General features: G+C 38.1%; 1 protein-coding gene across 1 annotated transcript in view; it reads left to right on the plus strand.

Annotated features, from left to right (window-relative positions):
• unc5b (unc-5 netrin receptor B) overlaps positions 1–21325 on the plus strand; it is a 73270-nt gene extending 51945 nt beyond the window's left edge. Inside the window, exons 2-16 of the mRNA XM_053502671.1 lie at positions 85–309; positions 1684–1827; positions 1990–2093; positions 4767–4947; positions 5387–5554; positions 5756–5920; positions 12491–12676; positions 13009–13374; positions 13509–13596; positions 14198–14366; positions 14467–14706; positions 14810–14959; positions 17445–17609; positions 17727–17905; positions 19629–21325. Coding sequence (XP_053358646.1) covers positions 85–309; positions 1684–1827; positions 1990–2093; positions 4767–4947; positions 5387–5554; positions 5756–5920; positions 12491–12676; positions 13009–13374; positions 13509–13596; positions 14198–14366; positions 14467–14706; positions 14810–14959; positions 17445–17609; positions 17727–17905; positions 19629–19794 — 2696 coding nt within the window. The 3' untranslated portion in view covers positions 19795–21325. The remainder of the gene's footprint in view (positions 1–84; positions 310–1683; positions 1828–1989; positions 2094–4766; positions 4948–5386; positions 5555–5755; positions 5921–12490; positions 12677–13008; positions 13375–13508; positions 13597–14197; positions 14367–14466; positions 14707–14809; positions 14960–17444; positions 17610–17726; positions 17906–19628) is intronic.
• Positions 21326–22952: the final 1627 nt, after the last annotated feature.

The raw sequence follows: 22952 nt of genomic DNA on the forward strand, positions 1-22952 counted from the left end.
CACGAGGCAGGTCTGAGGTCTCTCATAATCTTCCAGTCACTAGCATAGGACTTGAACAGCTTCTGTGCTCTCGTCTCTGTTTAGATGGCAGTGACTACAGCGAAGTTCTGCCGGACTCCTTCCCCTCTGCGCCAGCTGAGCCTTTGCCCGAGTTCCAGAGCGAGCCGGAGGACACGTTCATTGTGAAGAACAGACCAGTGAAACTCTCCTGCAAAGCGTCTCCCGCCACCCAGATCTACTTCAAATGCAACGGCGAGTGGGTCAACCAGAACGACCACGTCACCAGAGAGAGCCTGGATCAGGTCACAGGTACAGTACCTTACACTCTCATACAGACAGTCTGCTCTCTTACTCAAAGATATTGTTTTTCTGTTTTTAAAAATATAGGTGGCAAATAAAGATTCGGAACAGATAATAGTGTTACATCTGACCCGTGCTAGTGCAGGTCTAAATGTCATTTTTACCACAGTGTTACAACAGACTTTCTGTCAGTTTAAACCAATCTTTCTATTCTACTCTGATATTTCTCATCAAAAATTTATTTTTTTATAGAATATATATTTATTTATGTTTATACTATTCTGTTTTTTTCTACCAACAACCAAGCCCCTGATATCAGTTTTTTTCTCTCATTGCACTGTTGAATATAAAGATTAAGGGGGTACACATAATAATAATACATGCATACATGTACTTATCCTACAGTATATAGGGTCAGAGAAAGGCCTAGAGTCTATTCCAGGGAACTCAGGGTATGAGGTGGAGTGCATCCTGGACGGGGTGCCAATCAAACACGTGGCACATAAAAACATTCACACACTACAGGCAATTTGGAAACTGCAAAATACCCTGCAAGTCTTTGAACTGTGGGAGGAAAGCGAGGTACCCAGAGAAAAGCCTCCAAGCATGCAGAAAACACGCACACAAACACAAGGAATGTGCAAGGCCACAGTGCTAGCCATTATGCCACCATGCCGCCGTCATAATAATGATAATAAGAAGGAATTGAATAATGAGATGACAAATAGTCAGTGTTTGAAAATGGTCACTTAGAATTTTGGGTTTCAGCTTGTAAATGATTATCATAAAATAGGCAAATATAGGGAACCGTATGAATACAGGAAGCCACATAAACCCTTTTTAGTTTCCCAGGAGAAAGAGGTGAGTGTTTGTTGAGAAAAGAATGTGTTTAGTTTATATGATTTCCAACTATTTTTAAATATTTATTGTACACTTTTGGAGTGGCATCGTGATATAGTGGTTAGCACTGTCGTCTCATGCTGCCAGGGTTGAGGGTTAAAATCTGACATTCGGTTTGTGGATGGAGTTTGCTGGTTTACCTTCCACATGCTCTGACATGCTTTATAGACTAATTGGAATGTCCAAATTGCCCAACTTATGCCACTGTGTGTGTTTGTTCTTTGCAATGGGGTTGGCTCCCCATACAGGGTATGCTTTGCCTTGAGCCCTGATTCACAGTGCCTGAGATATGCTCCAGACCAATGTACGTCTACAGTATACCCAGGATAATTGGTGTGAATGAGGAATGGATGGATTTGACATTTATAGTAATTGTCAAAACAGTTTTAGAAAGTGGCATTTAATATAAACAACAAAACAAGATCATTAGTATTGTGGGCCTTTACTGTAATACACTGGTTAATATGTGTGGCTGTGCTTCAGGTCTGGTGGTGCGTGAAGTAGACATTTCAGTGTCCAGGGTTCAGGTTGAGGAGCTTTTTGGCTTGGAAGATTACTGGTGCCAGTGTGTAGCCTGGAGCTCCGCGGGTACCACCAAGAGCCGGCGCGCTTACGTTCGCATTGCATGTAAGTCTGATTATAACATGCACTTATCCTGCAGGGATGTATTTTAAATCAAGCAATATTGACTTAAACAGAAAAAAAACAACAGAAGTTTGGAGAACCTTTTAGCTTATTTGTTGGCTAGTGTTCTTAAAAGCTTTTCTCACCACCTGTCATACTGTGCAGACCTCAGGAAAAACTTTGAGCAGGAGCCACTCGGCAGGGAGGTTCGTCTGGAACAGGAAGTTCTGCTGCAGTGCCGCCCACCAGAAGGGATCCCACCTGCTGAGGTACATTAACTTGATTCCTTTTCCTCATCTTTTTCCTGCATGTGTTCATTTCCTCTCTCATTTGGATTCTTTCAGTGTCTCCGGTTCCTGTTATTCTGCTTGGTGTGCAGCTCACAGCACACAAGATAATACTGTAATGTTGAAACATATCTCCAAATGTTTCACGTACCTTAGGCTCACAGATGAAATAACGTATATACTCAGCCAAACTGAGTACAGTATTCACGCAGTCTCCTCTATTATATGCTGTCTGTTAAAAGGGGATTAGTGGTTTGCAATACTTTAATACCTTCATACCACAACAAAACTGGTACGGTTGAGATTGAATCTGATTGGTCAGTAAGTCTGCATTATTTTTGTACTGTATAACAGTATGGCTTAGACAATATAAATAATGGGTTTATAATAATGTGCTTGGAAATGTCAAATATGTTGTCGTTTCTATAGTAGCACCTTACAGACGGGGTATTGCATAGTTGGATGATTTTTATAGTCTAAGACTAATAATAAATAGATGAAAAAATGTTTAATCATTGATCTGGTGATTTAAAAAAAAAAGAAATTAACTGAATATTTATGGAAAGAGTGTTCCATAAAAAGTTTAAAAAGATGAAAACTCAACAAGCAAAAAGCAAGAGTCAAAATCTTCAAGTTTAGTCTTCAAGACAGAGAACGTTTTGGTAAAATTACAGGCTGCTTTTTTTTACATAGAGAGAGAAAGAGAGAGAGAGACTATAGTGGGAATGACTTTTTATAAAACAGTAGCTATATCGCATTTCAGAACAGGAACTTACTTGTCTCTTAGCCGTTCCAGAGTATTAAATTTATTAATAAACCAAAAATGTGAGGTACGTGATTCATTAATAAATTAAACATTGCATTTGTTGGTAACTTGGTGTGGTAGAAGAAGAAAAATACACTCCAGACTATGCTGTTTTAAAAATGCACTTTGTCTAGGTTTTAACAAAACTATAACTTTAACAGCAACAACCTCTTGTGAACACACTCACTGTATAAACCATCATTTTTCAGGCATCATTTCTGGAGATACTCTGCTGCACCTCTGGCTGTTCTTTGCAGATGATTTTGACGTTTGTTCAACAACATCTCTTTTAAATCTTTCAGTCCGGTTGGTTTTATTGGTTTATTTTTTCGGACTGGTTAAGCCGTTCAGCTCAGCACAGCAGTGTCTCCCACCTCTTCAAATACCTCTGATGTAGCTTGAGGTGTGTTTGCGGTTGCTGGCAATCAATCAGACTTGTACAATAAGTTATAACAGACAGCAATTCCCTAAATAATACAAATGTGTAATGACTAAGCTAAAATGTTTCAAGTTATTTTTAGAATGCAAGATTTTCTTTCGCCTTCCTGCGAAGCAAGGGATCACTATCCACCATCCCGCATCAGCGGCATCATACTTTTCTTCTATCCTAAAGTCCTTCTAAACCATTCATGGGAATTCGACCAAACCTTTAAAGAATCCTGATTATGAAGCATAGATTTGAGTTAGTCATTTTCTAATATATGTTTTTCAGAGAAAAAAATTATACATTTTAAGCTTAAACAAAAGAAAAAAAAACTTTTTTTAAACAAAACATGGAATGTAATGCATGGAATTGCTCAGTACCTTTTTCATTAAGCATAGATGTGCACTAGTTGTTTACCTATTTTAAACATTTCTTTAATTCTGTCCAATATACTGTAACAGTCAGAGGTTTAGTCATGTGGCTAAATGATAATACCGAATAATGGGTAAATTGCTAAAGTGCTATTATCCGGAGATCGCAAGTTCGATTCCCGGGTGATGCTGTGAACACACAGTTGGAGGCCTAGAAAGAGCTGATCGGCCGAGCTCTCTCAGAGGGGAGGGATGAGAGGTACTTAGTGCTCCCACATTAATTACAGCTCTACAGCCAATCAGGGGCGTCTTTGAGCTAACGCAAGCGGAAGGAGCGGATAGCGTGTGTGAGCAAGCAGTTCGAAAAGATGTGGTCGGCTGACATCACGTGGTTCGAAGGAAACATGTGAAAGACTTTGGTCCTTCCGACTGAGTGGTAGTAGTAGCTTAATGTGGGAGCCCCCTAGTGACAGGGATAAATTGGACATGACTAAATTAGGGAGAAAATCAGGGGAGGGGGGAAATTATAACACCGAATAAAATCATAAGATGCCACTTCGATTTTGTTGTGGGAGACCAAATGTGTGTTCCGTAACCTTTGCAACAAGGCAACCTTTATGAGCTACCTCACTAAACTTACTTCAGTAACAAGCTGTGCAGGATATGATTGCTATATTCTACAGTACATGTAGAACTAATGGAGTGTATGCACTGTCTTGGACAACTGGCTTGTATAGATATGGTATAATTCTATAAATGTGCACCAGCTATTTTATTGTCACCTGCCTGAGAAGTGACACATAGGAATCACTATCCATCATCTCACATCATCGCCGTCCTTCATCTGTCATCGTCATACTTTTTCTCTATCTGCAACTTTTCCTAAAGCATTTGTGAGGATTTGACCAAACCTTCAAAAAAGCATAGGTTTGCACTAGCTATTTAATTTTTAGAAGTAGCACATTCAGGGGCAGGTGACACATGTCTTTTATGGACATATTCTATATACATTTTGTATTAAGTAAATTGTAGCTTTTTTTTTTATAATTCCACAGGTAGAGTGGCTGAAGAATGAGGAGCTTGTTGATCCTGTACAGGACTCGAACTTTCTTATAACAATCGACCATGACCTCATTATCAAGCAAGCACGTCTTTCTGACACTGCTAACTACACATGTGTGGCCCGAAATGTGGTTGCCAAGCGACGCAGCAGCACTGCTACACTCATCGTCTATGGTAATGAACCAAATAATCTTGCTTCTAAAAATGTAAAAAGTTCCACATGTCAGTTTTGTCAATTTAGTCATATGTGGTCATTATTAGAAACAGCTTATAAATTATCACTAAGCTGAGAATTTGCTTGTTGTATTAATTACAGTAGTGTTATTTATATTTTTTTAAAAAAATTTAACTTCTAGAGACTTTTTGACAGTACGTCAAACTCTAATAGACACATATGACTCAAATTTATGGTGTGGAAAGAGTCCGTGTTTCATTCCCTGTCCAATTACTGTGGTTAACTTGGACCATTCGCCTCACAGTACACTGCCACACCAGCTGCTGTTTTGACAGGAAGTCTGAGTGAATCTAGAAGGTTCCATCATTGCATGCCTCATAATGTGTGTGTGTATGTGTGTGTGTGTGTGTGTGTCTGTGCGTGCATGTTCTTCCCCAGTGAGTGGAGGCTGGTCATCCTGGACAGAGTGGTCAGAGTGTAATGCACGTTGTGGGCGGGGCTGGCAGCGACGGACACGTAGTTGCACCAATCCGGCACCACTTAATGGGGGTGCTTTTTGCGAGGGCTCTCCCTTTCAAAGAGTCACCTGCACCACCCTCTGTCCAGGTGAAACGGACTGACACTTGTCAATCACTGACTCACTTATATACACAAAAGCACTATATAATCATACTCACTTTTGCCAGATGTTTTATTCTCAAATTCACACCTACACAGTAACACAATTCTCCAGAGTCTTCATGGAAGCTTTGCTGTGAGATAGTAGTAAGTTATGTTATGTGCTCATCATTGTGTGTTGCCCCCTAGTGGATGGAGGCTGGACAGAGTGGGCTAAGTGGTCAGCGTGTGGGACCGAGTGCACTCATTACCGCAGCCGTGAGTGCCAGGATCCTCCCCCACGTAACGGAGGACGTCACTGCAGCGGCAGCATGATGGAGAGCAAGAACTGCACTGAGGGGCTGTGTGCTCGCTGTGAGTCACATGATTTTAGGGGAGGAGGGGGGGCAAAATATTTTGGTCCACCATCTTCAGCTTTGATCACAGGAGACAATTTAGTGGGTCAATCACATGTTAAAATGATTCATGCATCTAGAACCCAGTCACAATTTATGTCTAGTGCCATTATGGAAGAAAAAAATCAATTTATGTTATATCTTGGTCATTCAGTACATTCAAGTCATCAGCTCACTTTATTTTATTGCCACATAACATAGCTGAGTCTAGATCTCTGCAACAGAAGCAAAATCAGATCATAACACCACCTCAAGAGGTCATAGTGGCCACTATGCATGATGAGTACATTTCCTCATGTGCTTCCCTTATTACACTGACACACCCATTGCTCTGGTAAAGGGTCAGTCTGGACTTATCAGATCACATTACCTTTTTCCCTTGGTCAAAAAAATCTTTATGTTCTCCAGCAAATTGAACCATTTTTACATTTATTCTCACTAATAAGTGTAACAGCTGTTTCATTTTAGCTCTCATCGCATTGTGTGTGCAAATGCTCTTTCACTATTAAACATACCTGGAATTTCTACTATCCATTTTTTTTACTAACTTCAAATGTTTAGGTGATCTCTAATTACATCATTAATGATTTTATCCTGACCGTTTTTTTTCTTCCTGAAATGAAAAGAGGTTTACCTCTGTTCTTTCAGATTTAAAAATCTACTTGACAATTCATTATCTGGTTCCCTGAACTTAAATGTTTTTATATGCCTGATGCTTTTAATACTTAGACTGGCCACCTTTTTGGTATGTATTGTACATGTTTCATATGCCTGACCTCTTCTTTTAAAAGAAGAGGTCAGGGAAGCATCATGGTCAAGAATAGACTGGTTTCCACAACAGCCAATAGTGTTAAAGACACACTACACTTCCTGCCAAATTTAAAAAGACTTAACAGTCCCTTAGCAATCTAACTAATTATGCAGCAGAGAGTTTAAAGAGTTCTGTGTAGGATTTTACTTCGACAGTTTGCCAACTGCAACTTTGTCATATTCAGTCAAGCAGAGGTTTCCAACCACTGGGCCTCATATAGTATAGGTACCATGCCATGGGCCATTTATTTTTTACCTCAGGTTTTTTTTTTTTTCAGTGAATGTATTTGTCGCCCTATGGAAATAGGGGAGAGGGAATATATGGAAAAGAAGAAAAATACATTGAACGATTAACCAAGGCAATAAAATAAATATTTTTAATGAAACAAGTTTTTTGAAGAATTTGCACACACAGTACACCAACATGCCTCAGTAGATCCTTTCACACACCCTGTACAAGGCAGGAATATTGCGCTTTCTTTACACTTAGGCATTCTGCCTAAAAGGCACAGGGACTGAATAGAGTGTTGCTGTTGTTTTTGCTTGTAAACTGGCAGTAAAAGAGGAGTAGTGGAAGAGGCAAAAAAAAAATCAGTTTTAAAGTGGAAGTGGGCTTTACAGAACAGAGGTCTGGCATTTTGAGACCAGTGCTACAGTACAGTATGTGCCCCCAGGAGATATAAATGACAGTAAACAGCTAACCATATACAAATGAAATGAAGTAAGTGATCAGTTGTTGTTATAAATGGCAGTGAATTGTGGAGACAGTGAGGACCAGGAACTCCTCACCCACTAAGCAGAGAGTTGCATCTGGTGAATGATGTGAGCGGGTGCTAATTGTGTTTTTGAAAGACACATTCCTGACATGCGTTATACATCACACTAGACCCGGACAACATCATGCATCCTCTGACACCTGAACCCCAGCGTGCTCCTGTTCTCTGCCCGAATGGTGGTTTCAATGTAAATTACCAAACACAAGCAAAGACTGCATGTTTAGGGGATCCTGCACTAGGCCGAGATCAAGATCACTGTGATCTTTTCAGCTCACAGTGGTGTGGTTTGGAAAAGATTTTAACCTGTAGGGCAATCAGAATAACTGTACTTGAATTACTCATGTTGGTGGCTGAGTCTTCCTGAAATGATAAGCTTTAAAAAAATGTTTTAGTATTTTTACACATTGTGCTCACGTTCCGGATGACAAATTTCATGGTTGTGTACAGAGCAGGAAAATGTATAACGACCAAGACGTATGGTACTTATAGTCACCTTAGCTTTGATTCAAGGCAGACTGTAAAAAAATCAACAGTCCCTTTAAGATTTTAAAATCAACAGAAAATAGACTTTTTCCACATTTAAAGTTTGTGTGTTTGCTTTCCAGTATAATTGTCTAGTATGTCATACAGCTTATGTGTTTAATACAGTTAAATAATAATAGCTTTGCTGATTACTGTTCCAGTAAGTAATTCAACTATGGAAGGGTTGTAATTCACCACTTGCCTGATATAACCCTAATTATATAATATTATATTCAATATAGTTTATAACCAAATGAATTAATACTTCTCTTTAGAATAAACAAGTGGTTACATTTGAAGCATTTTAATATTTTAACAGAAGTAAATTGAAATGAGATAAATTGTTAAATAAATCATTCAACACAGGTGCATTTATTGCATCAGAGTCAATAAAACCCTTATATAACATTTAACTAACTTTTCTAAGCACTACAATATTGCATGACTCCATTTCATTAACCAAGAAGGCCAAATGTCATTCACACTACAAATGTGCACAAATAATTTAATTAAACATTCATGGGAGTGGATTTATGGATTTATTGATGCATGGGGGATTTAGGAGAGACCAAGTCTTTTAAACGTTTAATACAGGAACAGGCACCAATCAGGTACCCCCAGGTTTACAGCCCCCTTTTTACTCCAGAAGCAAAGTGTCCCAACTGGTCCACCATGCATTTCATTTTACTGTGGCCATTACTGTCACATTTCATATGTTCTATAATATGTTTCATAGGTTCCATTTACTGGTTAGTAAAAAATAATGTGCAAATATCTCTACTGACAGTTTATTATAAACATGAGATCACATAGTGTGAGCAGAAAATATAAAGTTAGTCGTTCCAATGAGATTTTTATTACTAAATCTCTCTAGCATTCAGAACTAGACTGATAAGCTGGAATTTTGATACAAATGCACTCATACAGTAGAGCTGCAGGTTAAAATATTGAGCTGCAATTCAGTACAGACATGACTGTCTGTTCAGTATTTCTGCCCACTACTTCTGTCAACCACATACTGTACATACACATGCGCACACAAACACACACCACTGCCTGCATGGGGGAGTTTATTTGGCGTGTAAAAATGCTACTTAATAACACAACATAAATTTTACCCTCTGTTAATTCACCAAATATTTATTTACTAAATTTAATAGCTACACATTTCATAGTGCCTTTCTTAGCCTAGTTTAAACTTGAAGATTATTGTAGATGTTCATCTGAGCACCATTTGTGAAAATACATTGGTGCTGCAAGGGCAGATCTTCTTACTCGAAATAGCAGTAGCACTGTGTAGGTGTTTGTGTTGGAGTTGATTATGCTTACTTCTGAAACTTAGAGCGCAGACAGTGAATCGGATAAATGCCCATATTTTAGGCGGCAAGGTGCTTAACTTGTGAACACTGAGGGATTGAAGCAGATTTATTCTGATAGTCAGTGTGCAGTGGACGAGCCAGTTTTATACTACAGAGCCTTGCTGAACATGCAGGCGCTGTCATTAATAATGCAGCCCACACACTCACTCACTGTTTCATTTACTCACTGATTCCTTCACAGTTTATGCATGTTCAACTTTAATTTTAGCTTGCTCTGTCAGATGTGCTGCTGATGATTTATTTACTAAATGTGTTATCATTTTGCATTCATTTTGTTTGTTGTCTCATTTTCATTAAGATCATCTTAAAGTTTCTGACTGCATGACACATTTGTTTCTTGTCCATTTTCTTTTATTTTCTTTCAAACAGATAAAAAGGTTTCTGTTGAGCATACAAACCATCGTAAGTTTACATTTTCATGTGTTTGTGCAGCCATTTCTTCACTACATGTGTTTGGATGTGATTTATGTGAAGGGTTCTCGTCATGTGTGTCTCATCTATGCGCTCATGTCTCATCTAGCTTCCATGCTTCGCTTGCTCGCTTTTTTTACTCTCTAATCTTAGAACATTCTCTTGTATTGCATAATTGTAGTAGGGACAATACTTCAGATGCTGATATTCATTCCAGGATTTGCAAAGGTCAGAAATATCAATTTCACAGTCTTTCGAACATGGATAAGCTTATATAAATTGAACAGCAGGAAGAAATAGACGAGGATATGCTTTTACAGTAAAAGGCACCACACCCATCACATCTAAAGGAAAAATCTAATTTTAGTGGCTGAGTAAGATTTAGTCATAAAATAAACATTAAAATAAACTACAAACTCATTAACCATTCTTAGGAGTAATAAATTCCCTGCCTAATGAACTCTAAAGGAGTAATGGCAATAATACGATTAAACCTTTTTTTCTTGTAGACAATGGAAAAAGTAATTACAAAAACATTTGACCAGAATTAGGTGGTTTTGTAATATCAGCAGTCTTCTGGGGGCTAAATAACTATTCAGTGGAGAATGGCGCATAAAAAAATGAATATATACATATTTGGAAAATAATATATAATGCATATACCAGCTTCAAGTACAGCTTGGAGTCATTTAGGAGTTAATGAGTGCATAGCTGGTGCTCTATGAACAACATCGTAGCTTAGAGCTGCAGAGATGCTAATATTTATATCACCATGACCCTGACAACAGGGAAATCTGAACAGAAATCCTTCATCACTGTTCTGTCTACAATTAAGATATGAAATTTAAGCCCACTACTAATTAGTGTCATATTCTTCTATATTTTGTCTTCTATTTCTTTGCTCTTCTCTGTCACCTCTATACAGACTTTGTCATTTACAAATAGGCTTTTGTATTTGGCATATGGTTCTTAGTCTTCTACATACTGTATATGCCTTTGTCATGTATATATAGTCTTCTAAATATATGTATTTTTCATATACACTATAAAGCCAAATGTATGTGGATACTTGACCAAGACCCACATATTTGGAAAATAATACATTTTTGCACACAAATTTGCCACTAATTCAAAGGTAATGACTAAAATGACTACAGTGTGTCCTCCTTTACTAGGACTAAGGGGCCTCGCCCAACCCTGTTCCTCCAAGGTCAGTTTTGAAGCCTTCAAGGTTTCTGCACAAAGCTTTGACCTCAACCCACTGAATGTCTTTGGGATGAACTGAAACCCTGATCGCTTGCCAGGTCTTCTTCAGTGCCTGGCGTCATTGATGCTTTTGTGTTTGAATGGGCACAAATCCCCAAGCAACATGCCAAAATCTAATGAAAGGCCTTCCCAAGGGAGTGGAAAAGTAGAGGCTGTTATAAAAGCAAAGGGGGGATTTTTCTGCAATAGGATGTTCAACAAGGCCACCGATGTTTAACTATGTCCGGATGATTTTGACCAATTTTGAATTTAATTTCTACATTCTAGAACAATATTAGAACTTTCACATAACACATATAGCATTAGGTAATTAAGTGACAACAAAAACAGTCAGTTGATATTTTAAGACATGATGGTCAGCAACTTTGGAACAGTTTTTGCAAAACTGTATTGTCAAGCAATTACCCATCGAGCACCAGTCTGAAGACCATCCCACCAGTATGAAGACCACCAGTATGAAGACCATCCCAGCAGGACAAAAACATATCACTCCTTCAGCGGAGAAGAGTTACCAGCCTCAAAAATGACATATTAATAGAATCTCAGATTAGAGACTTTATATCAAGGCTTTACATAGCATAAGTAGCAGACACATCTCAATATTAACTGTGTAATGCAATTGTGTAGATTATTGCATATTTTGGGTGCCTTTAGCATTGTTATAATTTTGACTGGTTGTATGCATATGGGTCTTTGGTCATGGATTGGGAAAAGGATATCAAAAAGCACATCTGGCTGTGATGGTCAGGTTCCACATACTCTTGGCCATGCTTTTGTCACATATATACTGTACATGTATTTTTATGTACTTTATGTATAATTCTGTGCCATATCTGTACATATCAATTTTAGCTTGCCAGATATTGGTCTAATTTTCTCTTCCCAGAGAAAACTCCCATCTCTTTTGTTTCCATTTCTATTTATATTTATTTCCTTTTAAAACTTTTTCTGAATTGTATCCCCCACATAATTTCTTTCATCTTTTATCATCATTACTTTCATCTCTTGTCTCCCTTGGGGACTGGTGAGGTGTCGAGGGGCTATGTGAGTTTGCCGGAACATTAAGACAGTCATGAAGTCTAGAGCTGTTTTAGCAATTCTGTTTGTTCATGTAGCAGATGAGATTTAATTAGTGTTCATGTAGCAGATGAGATTTAATTAGCGATGAGATTTAATTAGCGTTATATATATATATATATATATATATATATATATATATATATATATATATTTACTTATGTGTAAGGGGTAACATGCAAATACTCATGTATGGAGCTTGTTAGTCTAATATGGTGTGTGTGTGTGTGTGTGTGTGTGTGTGTGTGTGTGTGTGTGTGTGTGTGTGTGTGTGTGTGTGTGTTCTAGCGGATTCTGGGGCAGGTGTGGCTATGTACGCAAGGCTTGTGGGGGCTCTGTTGTTGTGTGTAATCCTTGTGCTCAGTGTGGGCATCCTGGCTTACCGCCGTAGTTGTCGCAATTTCCACGGAGATATCACAGATTCCTCTTCTGCCCTTGCTGCTGCCTTTCATCCTGGCAAACCACCAAGACAAGGTGAGACCCCACTCTCTATTTCTCCATATCCATCACTTTCTAGCTTGTTACATCTCAATTTTATTTGAACCCAGTATAAACTGCCTCTTTTTTAAACTTTATCTAATGTTCCTAATTCTCTTTAGCTTCTTACTCACATTTTCCCATCCATCTCTGGTGCTTTGTCTCTCTTCAACTTAATCACTCCTCCATATAAGCACTCTTTCGAATCTCTGGCTCACTTTAAAGCTGTTCTTTTCTCAGGCAGCTCCTACCATAACTGGAAAATCCTATTACGTCTGCTCTGTCCTCAGAGAAATGTTCTCTCTGTGTTTGCCTTCCTTCTTTATTAGATAACCTTCATGTGCTGCACTCCTCAGCTCCCCCCGACCTCACTGCTAGCGCAGGAACGTTCAGAGGGCCGATCTTCTCCTCTCTGCAACAAAGCACACTTGATTCGCACCACAAGATACCCATGACCAACTCACCTCTGCTGGATGCTCTGCCCAGCCTCAAGATTAAAGTCTATGACTCCTCTACCATGTCATCAGTGGAGCTGCCCACCAGCCTGGGTTGCGCTGATGAAGACATCATGAGCTTGAAAACAATGGGCAGCGGTGCACGAGAGCCTCGCACACACACACTGCCTGCTGAGCCAGGCCACAGCACCAGTGCCACACTAGGCAGCCTTGGCGGGCGCCTTACCATCCCTAACACAGGCAATTCATTGTCACTTTAAACTATCAGTTTCTCTAAGTGTGGCTCTTGAATATGGATTTCAACTTTTAGCTAGGCTTTTGAGTTTCGAGTTCCTCCCGAAATAAAATTATCTTCCTTTCTGCTTGTGTCTCAGGTGTGAGCCTATTGGTGCCGCCAGGAACCATTCCTCAGGGGAAATTCTATGAAATGTATCTCATCATCAACAAATGGGAGAAGACTACGTAAGTCAGCTCCAGTTACAGATACATTTTTTTGTATCCATTTTTATGCTGGCTTTTCTCTCTCTCACTCTGTGTTGTCACAGTGCTGGCTTTCATTTAGCTGTCATTTGCACCTTCACATGTTGCCAGAGCCAGCGGCCTAATTCACTAAATCGTTACAGCCATAGCAAGGCTGTTTTTAACTGCAGAAACACTGTTGCATAAGTGACTGCACTTCAAAGCCCAGGAGGTGAAAGCAGTACTAATATGAAATGAAAGCAGCACTGCTTGTGTTTTTGTTCCAATTTTCTGCTGATACACATTTTTTTTTTTTTTTTTGAAGTGTCTCATTAAGAACTTTTGTCAAAAAAGAGCTTTGCTGGAGAAGAAGCCTTCACAATTTGCACTCTGACTCTGTAGAGCCTGTCAGTGATGTGTGTGTGTGTGTGTGTGCGTGTGTGTGTGTGTCTACTGTACTGATTTAAGTTGTCTTTCTCCACTACTACTATACATCACATAGTCCTATATTGTAATGACAAAATAAATTGATTATACACATAACTTTCCTAGTGTTAACTGAAACACATTGTTATAGATTAAAGTTTTGTGTACCTTATGTCAGGTTGCCATCGGAGGGTGGTCAGACAGTCTTGAGTCCGGTGGTGAGCTGTGGGCCCTCAGCCATGCTGCTAAGCCGTCCAGTCATCCTCACCCTGCCCCACTGCGCCTATCTCGAGACGCCCTACTGGAGCCTCACTCTTAAATCACAGAGCAACCAAGGTGTCTGGGAGGTGAGCATCAAATCAGAGATCAGTGAAAAGCATCTTCTAGCACACACCTTGTCTGTGCAAATATTCATAACTCATTCCCATACGAACTCCCCGCCATCAGGAGGTGCTGACTGTCGGAGAGGAGAGTTTATCCTCACCGTGCTACATGCAGCTGGAGGAGCAGAGCTGCCACATTCTGGTGGACCACTTAGGTACCTACGGTCTGGTGGGACAGTCGGTTCCTCCTCAGCCTGCTTGTAAGAGGCTGCAGCTCGCCATGTTTGCTCCTAGAGCTCCTTGCCTTTCTCTGGATTACAGTTTGAGGGTCTACTGTATACAAGACACTCCATATGCCCTAAAGGTTAGCTACGTCCTTTCCTAATGTTCAGTCAAGTATAAATGTACTGTACTGCTCTATTTCCCTATTTTTATTATTTTTTGATCTTATTTTTTCTGGCTTACAGGAAGTGTTAGAATTAGAGCGAACACTTGGTGGGGTTTTATTGGATGATCCCAAGTTACTCCTCTTCAAAGACAGTTATAACAACCTACGACTGTCAATCCATGACATCCCACACTCTTACTGGAGAAGCAAGCTTCTTGCCAAGTATCAGGTGAGTTGTTTGGTAATACTGTAGGCCTGTTTTGTCACCTACACCACTAGTATGTAATCTAGTACAGTATACACTAAATGAGCACTTTATTATGAACACTATGCTAATATTGGGAAGGGCTAAGTTGGTCCTCCAAATAGCTTACATTTTTTGTGGCATGGATTCCACCTGATGCTGAAAACATTCATTTAAGACTATTGGCTATGTTGAGATGATATGAGACTATTTCTGTAGATGTTCAAGGTACAAATATTCTATTATACGACATCCCAAAGGTGTTCTATTGGATTCAGTATGTCAATCCTATGTGAAAAAAAAAATCTCTCTCATGCAATCAAACTTGTTCTCTTGTACTTACTCACGCTGTGGCACTGTAATAATTCTGGCACATTTTTAGCCAGCCAGGGACTAGAGGGGGGTACATTTTGACCACCTGCTTCTGCTTTGGCCATTCCATTGTTCTCCACTTCTGGTGTTGAGTTTAGTGGCTGTAGTACAGTAAGTCCCCAACATATGAACAAGTTCCGTTTCGAGAGCATCTTGGATGCACGTGACAATGTGGCACGGGACATGTGATGTAACTTCCACAATTTAATATGCATGAACGCATCTTCATATTTTTGTAACTTAGTAACTCAAATGTTATTATATACGGGACTTATTGTATATGCTTTATCATTGTTTGTCTAATCAGATATTATTATTTTATTTTCATCAGCATAAGGTAAATTTCAGTGGTTGTGAAATAGTTTAATAATGAATACATGGCAAATTGTTAGCAAATGTTTTATTGCTAAATCTTATAAATTTCTAGTATGCTTCTAATGTCGCATAATTTTATGTAGTTTTCACCCTGTTTTCAGAGTCTATTTGTAACAGCTGGAATAAACACACCAAGTTTAATTAACTCATGCAGTTTATCCCATTTAGAATTGTAAATGCATGTCTCTGTTTGGACAGTTATATATGTATGTCTATATACTTATGGAAATATAATGCCATAATTCAGATCCAGTGACTGGAAAGTCCACTGATAAACATTAAGCACTATTATGAAAACAAATGATACCATCTTAAAATACATTTTGCTTTATGCACATCATCATGCTGGAAGTAGAAATAAAAAGATGAGTGAATTGTAGGTATGAAGTGATGCACATGGTCAGCAACAGTACCTAAATGGGCTGTGGCTTTCAAGCAGTGATACCAAAGTGTGCCAAGAAAACATTCCCCACACCATTACACCACTTCCAACAGCCTGGAATGTTGACAGAAGGATTCATGGAATTATGCTATTGGTTCCAAATTCTAACCCTATAATCTGTGTGCCTCAGCAGTCTTCAACTGTCCAGTTTTGGTAAGTCTGTGAGCACTGCAGTCTCAGCTCTCTGTTTTTGGCTGCTCAGATAGACAGCGGAACCTGACTCAAGGTTCAAAGGGTTCTGAATTATGAGATGCTTTTCTGCTCACACAATTGTACCTTTCTGTCCGCTCACATAATTCTTTCTGCCTGCAGAGCTGCTCACTGGATGTTTTTTTTTTTTTTTCATTATTGCACTATTGTGACTAATCTCTAAAGACCACTGTGTGTGAAAGGCCCAGGAGATCAGCAGTTATAGAAATACTCCAGCCAACAATCCTGCCACAGTCAAAATCACTGAGATTAGATTATTTTTTCTCTGTTTCGGATGGTTGATGTGAACATTACTCAAAGCCGCTGACCCTTATTTATATATATTTCTATGTATCTCATATTTAATTTTAATGTTTTGCACTGCTGCCACATGATAGGCTGATGCGATGGTTATATGAATGAGAAAGTGTACAGGTGTTCCTAATGAAGTGCTCTATGAGTGCACTATAGTGGAGTACAGTATAATTAAGTGTAGTTTTGTGACTTTTTTTTTCAACAACAAGAACTATATTGCCTTCTTATTGGTGTTATTGTATCCAAATTTTGGGAAGTATTAATTAAAACTTGTACACACATAAACATGTAAGCCGTTTGCAGATTTTTACTACTACAGCTGCTAGATTTATGATTATGCTTAAGCTGATGTCCTGATCTTGACAAGACAATTTTTAAATACAGAAATAAGACCATTTTAAGATTTTTTATAAATTTGACGAATTGTTTAAAATGCATATAAGTCTAGTACATTTTGTAATAAATTTACTGCAGTGTAAACTTTGTTGAGTTCAGTGTTAAATAATTGAGCAGATTTCCATAAAGGGTTAACAAAAGAAAAAAACTATGTAAAAGAAGGTTTTTAGTCAGTAAGGACACCTACAGTAGAAGAGGTACCACACACACACACACACACACACACACACACAGATACAATTTGTTTTTTCTTTAATTTGTTATCAGTCTACATGTATGTAGAAATAAGGGGATGTCATTCTGATGCCATTTGGAAATTACAAGTAGATGTGTGTTCATTTGAATGATTGCTTACATGTCATTTTGCTGTGTGTATTCTAGGAGATCCCATTCTACCACATCTGGAATGGGAGCCAGCGGCCCCTGCACTGTACCTTTAGCCTGGAAAGAGGGAGCCTAGCGGTGTCCCAGCTCAGCTGTAAGATCTGTGTGAGGCAGGTGGAGGGGGAAGGGCAGATATTCCAGCTCCACACAGACATCCAAGAGGTAAAAGCACTGTGAAAAGGGTTTGATTGCAGCACAAATGGTATTTAAATGCATTACTCCAAACTGCTTATTTAAATGTTACATTTATGCGGGTGATTGTTTGTGATTGTGTGTCAGACCTTGCCCCCCCATTCACCGCTGCCTGCAGCAGGAACAAGCCTGCCATCATCTCAGGTGGGCCCTTATGCCTTCCGCCTGCCAGGTTCTATCCGCCAAAAGATCTGTGCCAGTCTTGATGCCCCCAGTGCCCGCGGCTGTGACTGGAGACTGCTTGCACACAGCCTGGGCTTTGACAGGTGAGTGGATTAGCATGTGTGTGTGGTGGTGGTGAGGGGGGTGTCTTAGTGGATTCCCATAAGGATTAAAATGTCTGACCATTTCCTTCCACAGGGGAAACCTGTTTTGTTTTTTGCAACTAACAGACCAACATGCTAAAGTTGGCATCTGCTTAATAAAAGGTCCTCATCATAAGAAAAGAAAGACAATTGTGTCTGCTTGTGTATTTGCCCGTCATAGATCACATTTGATAATAATCAGGGTGTTGCTGGCTTAAGGCACAAAGTATATAAAGATGCAGCATTTTAAATGTGGAGATTGACTCACAAGATAAAGTTTAAAAGATGTGATTAACAATTTAAAACATAACAATATCTATGACAATATTTGTAACAATGTTTATATGTTTTTAAATATAAAATAAATTCCAGAAATAATTGATTAGTCTACATTTTATTGCCATAAACCCCTGTCCAAAACAATGACTGCCGGTTTAAAAATAAAGAACTACTTTCTCTTGTGAAGGTCGAATGATAGTTAAAAGTTAAATAGCATAATTTAGACCACATAGCTGTGGAAGACAGTAATATAGTTTAATAAATTGTCTATTGTTTCTTTATTCATTTCTTTTTTCATTTCTTTATTCGTTTCTTTATAATTCATTCATTATAAGCCAAAGTGGTTATGTTGTGCATTAGATTTTTATCCCTAGTTGTTCAATGTGAGTGGGGTTTATCATATTTAATACCCAAATGTGTAACTTATATATGTAACATTTACTGTGTGTCTAATATATAATTGTACTGTATACGTAAGACCACAGTGTGTGTGTGTGTGTGTGTGTGTGTGTGTGTGTGTGTGTACACGTATTACTGATACAGGGTAAAGATGGTGTTTCAGAAGAGCCAAATTATTGGCCTGCTTAGGCCAAAAAACGAGATTTGCTGAACTCACTGGAAATGGGTCCAGAATTTTCTCATACACATTGTGATAAAAACTTAAAGGATTTAAAATAAAGAGTCATAATGTTTGACTATAAGAAAATTATTTGTTATTGCACTTAATCAGGAAATAAAAGGTTCAGTTTGCTAGGGAGCATTTAAGATTGGAGATTGTGAGTACTGAAGTACTGAGTACTAAAGTTGTCATCAGATATGGTACCAGGCAAAAGTTTGGACACCCCTTTTTTTTTTTTTTTTTTTTAACATTGTTAAACAATGCTGAAGGAATCTAATATTTGCAATATTCTCATGTGAACAGTTGATATTGAGATATGTCTGCTACTGTAAAGCCTTCATAATGGCTCTAATCCGAGGTGCTGTTAATTGGTGATTTTTAAGGCTGGTAACTCTAAAGGAACTTCTCCTCTGCAGCAAAGGTTTAAGTCTTGCTTTCCTGGGATGTGAGCCAGTTTCATCATGGTCCTTGATGGGTTTTGCGAATGCACTTGACAATACTGTTTTTGCAAGAACTGTTCCAGAACAGCTGACCTTCATATCTCAAAAAAACTCAAAAACTGACTGTTTTTGTTTGTTGTTGTTACTTATTTACCCAATGCCAATCAAAGTATTTAAATCTCCCATATTGTTCTAGAAAGTAGAAAATAAATCACCAAACAAAAGATTTAATTAAATTAGAAGGTGTGACCAAGTCTTTGACTTGTACTGTACATATAAAGTCTCTTTTTCTTCTTGGCCAATATTTTCTGTGTATTTGAGTGCTCTTTCCATGTCTCTTGCACAGGTACCTGAACTATTTTGCCACCAAGCCAAGTCCCACAGGTGTGCTGCTCGACCTGTGGGAAGCGTGTCACCACAGTGATGCCGACCTGGTCTCCCTGGCGACTGCTCTGGAAGAGATGGGCAAGAGTGAGGTCTTAGTTGTCATGACGACAGATGAGGACTGCTGATTGGGGGAATCAAACCCTGTAAAAAGGAAATAAATGTGCCACCATGAATAAAGCAATCATTAATGCAAGTGGAGGGGCATAAAGATGTGAGCACCTGACTCGTCACTGTGCACGTGCACAGAAGATACAGAGCTGCAGGCCGCTGGCTCCATGATCTCTAAGTCTTACACACACTGCTGCACTGTCACAAATAGACATGAAGAAAAAATATATGATGTCATTTTAACAAGAACCTTTTTTTTTTAACTAAATGCAGGTAGCAGGTTTAAATCTTGGCCTGTCTGCATCAATCATATGTACAAGCTCATGATTCAAGGATGCTTTTTGCTCTCTCAGACGTGAATAATTTTTTCTTTTAAACACAGGCGCACACACTTAGACTACATACTGGAAGCCAAGTGTGAAAGTGCATGATGAAGCATCACTTAAGGTCGTGATTGAGCTTTTGTTTCTTAGTGATTATTGAAGGCTTAAAGTCACCGTCAGACAGACTTTGGAGTAAAGCACTTTCTCAAGCTGCTCCCACACGCACACACACACACACGAAGATGTCCTTACGCAGTTACACAGAAAGGAGTGTTGATAAAGCAGACAAACAGCCAGATTAGCCAGAAATAGACTCAGAAACAGCAGTACCGCAGTAGTTACTGGTCCTTGCCATTTTCATTGATAAAATATTGAAAATAGTGTGTAGTGAATATGATGCTGCATTTCATCAATTTAGCAAAATTCTTCACGTTAGCAAAAAGTACGAGAAAGCTTTTGTTGCTGCAGAAAAGTAGCGATATACAGACATTTCCAGGTTTCAATACATTAAGTATTGCATATTGTTTGTTACCTGATTCTGATTCAGTACTGGCGTCCCCACAGGAAACAAGCCAAATTTCTGCAAGCTGCTGTTGCCTAGTTATGCAAAATACCAGAGACATGATGGTGTCGTGGTCAAGTCAACATCACTCACCTTTATGACACAACACGTCAAAGGATCAGATATCAAATCAGATCCTATAAAAGAACCATCGTTTCAAGCGGGTTTCAGTACATGTCTAGAGGAAAGCTTTTATAAACTGCAGTTCCCTTTTAATTTATTCTACAGGGTGTCCCAAAAATTTCTATATATTGGGGAAATTAACACTTTTTAGCAAAATGTAACTTTATTTATAGAACATCCCCTACATGGTAGCTATTTCTTTGTAAATACACAAAGACAACAAATCTGATGTTATGCATTTTAATGCACTTCAGATGTGTTCTTTTGAAGTATAATTAAATTAATATAAGGTTTAAAACCTTATATTTTGCTAGGAATTCTTAGTTTGCCTATGTATAGAGATTTATTGGACACTAAGCAATCATCTTTGTTGCTTTTTATGACATTTTCTCTTCAACACATCTTATAAAGTGCAGAAGAGCTATCACGCAAGTTTCCTATAGGGAACACACTTTTTAATTTACTGTCCATATTAGTGGATTATCGTTTCATTTTCTCTGGCTGTATCTACTGTAATGTTATTGAGTAAAACACGCGCATCATACTAATATATATATATATATATATATATATATATATATATATATATATATATATATATATATATATATATGTTCTTAACTGCTGTTACATTACCTTACACAAGCTGGGTGAGTTAAAAGGTGCTTAAAGGATTTTATGATATGTTGCAAGCTAAATTCTAAATGCTGTGTAATATGTCCTGTGTAAACTGTTATTTCAGGCATTCAAACAGACATGAAAAATGTAAGCTCTGATTCTGTGAGCTTGTGTTTGGGTTTAACTCAAGCCATTAATCACTGCTTAGACTCGAAGGTCAGCCAATTGTAGGCCTTGTGTTAAGTGTCTTTGAAAATGGCATGGCTGCTCTTTGGACTGTATTGTGTCACGTTCTTTGACTGTGGGTTGGAAATGTTACTATAGTGTGAGACTAACAGCCATGGCTGTCATGGGCCCTTAACCATTTGTCCAATTTGATGATGTATCATTAGCATATTGTGACCTTAATATTATAAGGTTCAGTCTGGCATTTTGGCCAGAAATGAGTTCAGCATATTAGTTGGAACATAATTTCTCATTTAGTATTATTATCTCTCTCTTTCTTTCTCTCTCCATTTTTTATTTGATACATCTCAAGTTTTGTCTTACAATGTTTTAAGGAAAGTTACACATTTTCAATTTAAAAAAAGGAAAAAATAATTAAATCGCATCTGGTCATAACTTTAGATTAATTATTAATGACAATTTTATTATTTCAGATAAATTGCTAATCAAAATCCACCCGGTAAATGAAGCATTGTGGTGCTAGCAGACATTTAAGTGGCACCTTAGTTTTACTTCGAAATTCTAGTGTAGTATAAAAATACTTTGTCTTAGACAAAAAAATTATATATATATTATATATATATATATATATATATATATATATATATATATATAGCTTGAAAGATAAGTTAAACCTATTTTATAAACATTTAAACGCCTCATCCAAAGTAGAAAGCTTAGTAATGTTAGCAGTACATATTAACCAACACCAACCTACCTCCAACATTTTTTCATTTTTTTTATTTTATTTATTTATTTTAGTAGCTCAGAGTGGAAGCAGAAGTAAATATTTGCTAGGTATAGCTATAGTATATTAAGTAGCTATAATACATGAATAACACATGTGATGTCTATTGGTGTCACAGCTTATAGCTTTATACATTTCTCAGTCATTTTTCCCCCAGTGCATATTTACTGTATGAATGATCATTTCAGGAGTGAAATATGAGGAAAAATATAAAGTGCAAATGAAGTGCAAATACGTTTATGTGCCATGTGTTTTAAAACGAATTACTGAGTCTTAATCATGTTAATAACTTGATAAACACATTTCCTACCTGGTCAAATAACCACTTTTGGAATAACTCAGGGTTTTAATAATGTGAAGCACCTTTGAACTCCACACCATACTGAAATATAAATATAGATGACGGCACGGTTGCTTTTTGCTAGCTGAATTATCAAATCTGTGATGCTCAATATCAAAAGACTGATTTTCAGCCAGATAGAACAATATAATTCTATGGTCACAATATGTCTTTTTATTTTTTACAGCCATTTGTTTATCAAAGTGTTGTGAGATCCTCCAGAAACAAACAGTATC

Source organism: Clarias gariepinus, chromosome 8 (genome assembly GCF_024256425.1).
Source record: "Clarias gariepinus isolate MV-2021 ecotype Netherlands chromosome 8, CGAR_prim_01v2, whole genome shotgun sequence".
Lineage (NCBI taxonomy): Eukaryota > Metazoa > Chordata > Actinopteri > Siluriformes > Clariidae > Clarias > Clarias gariepinus.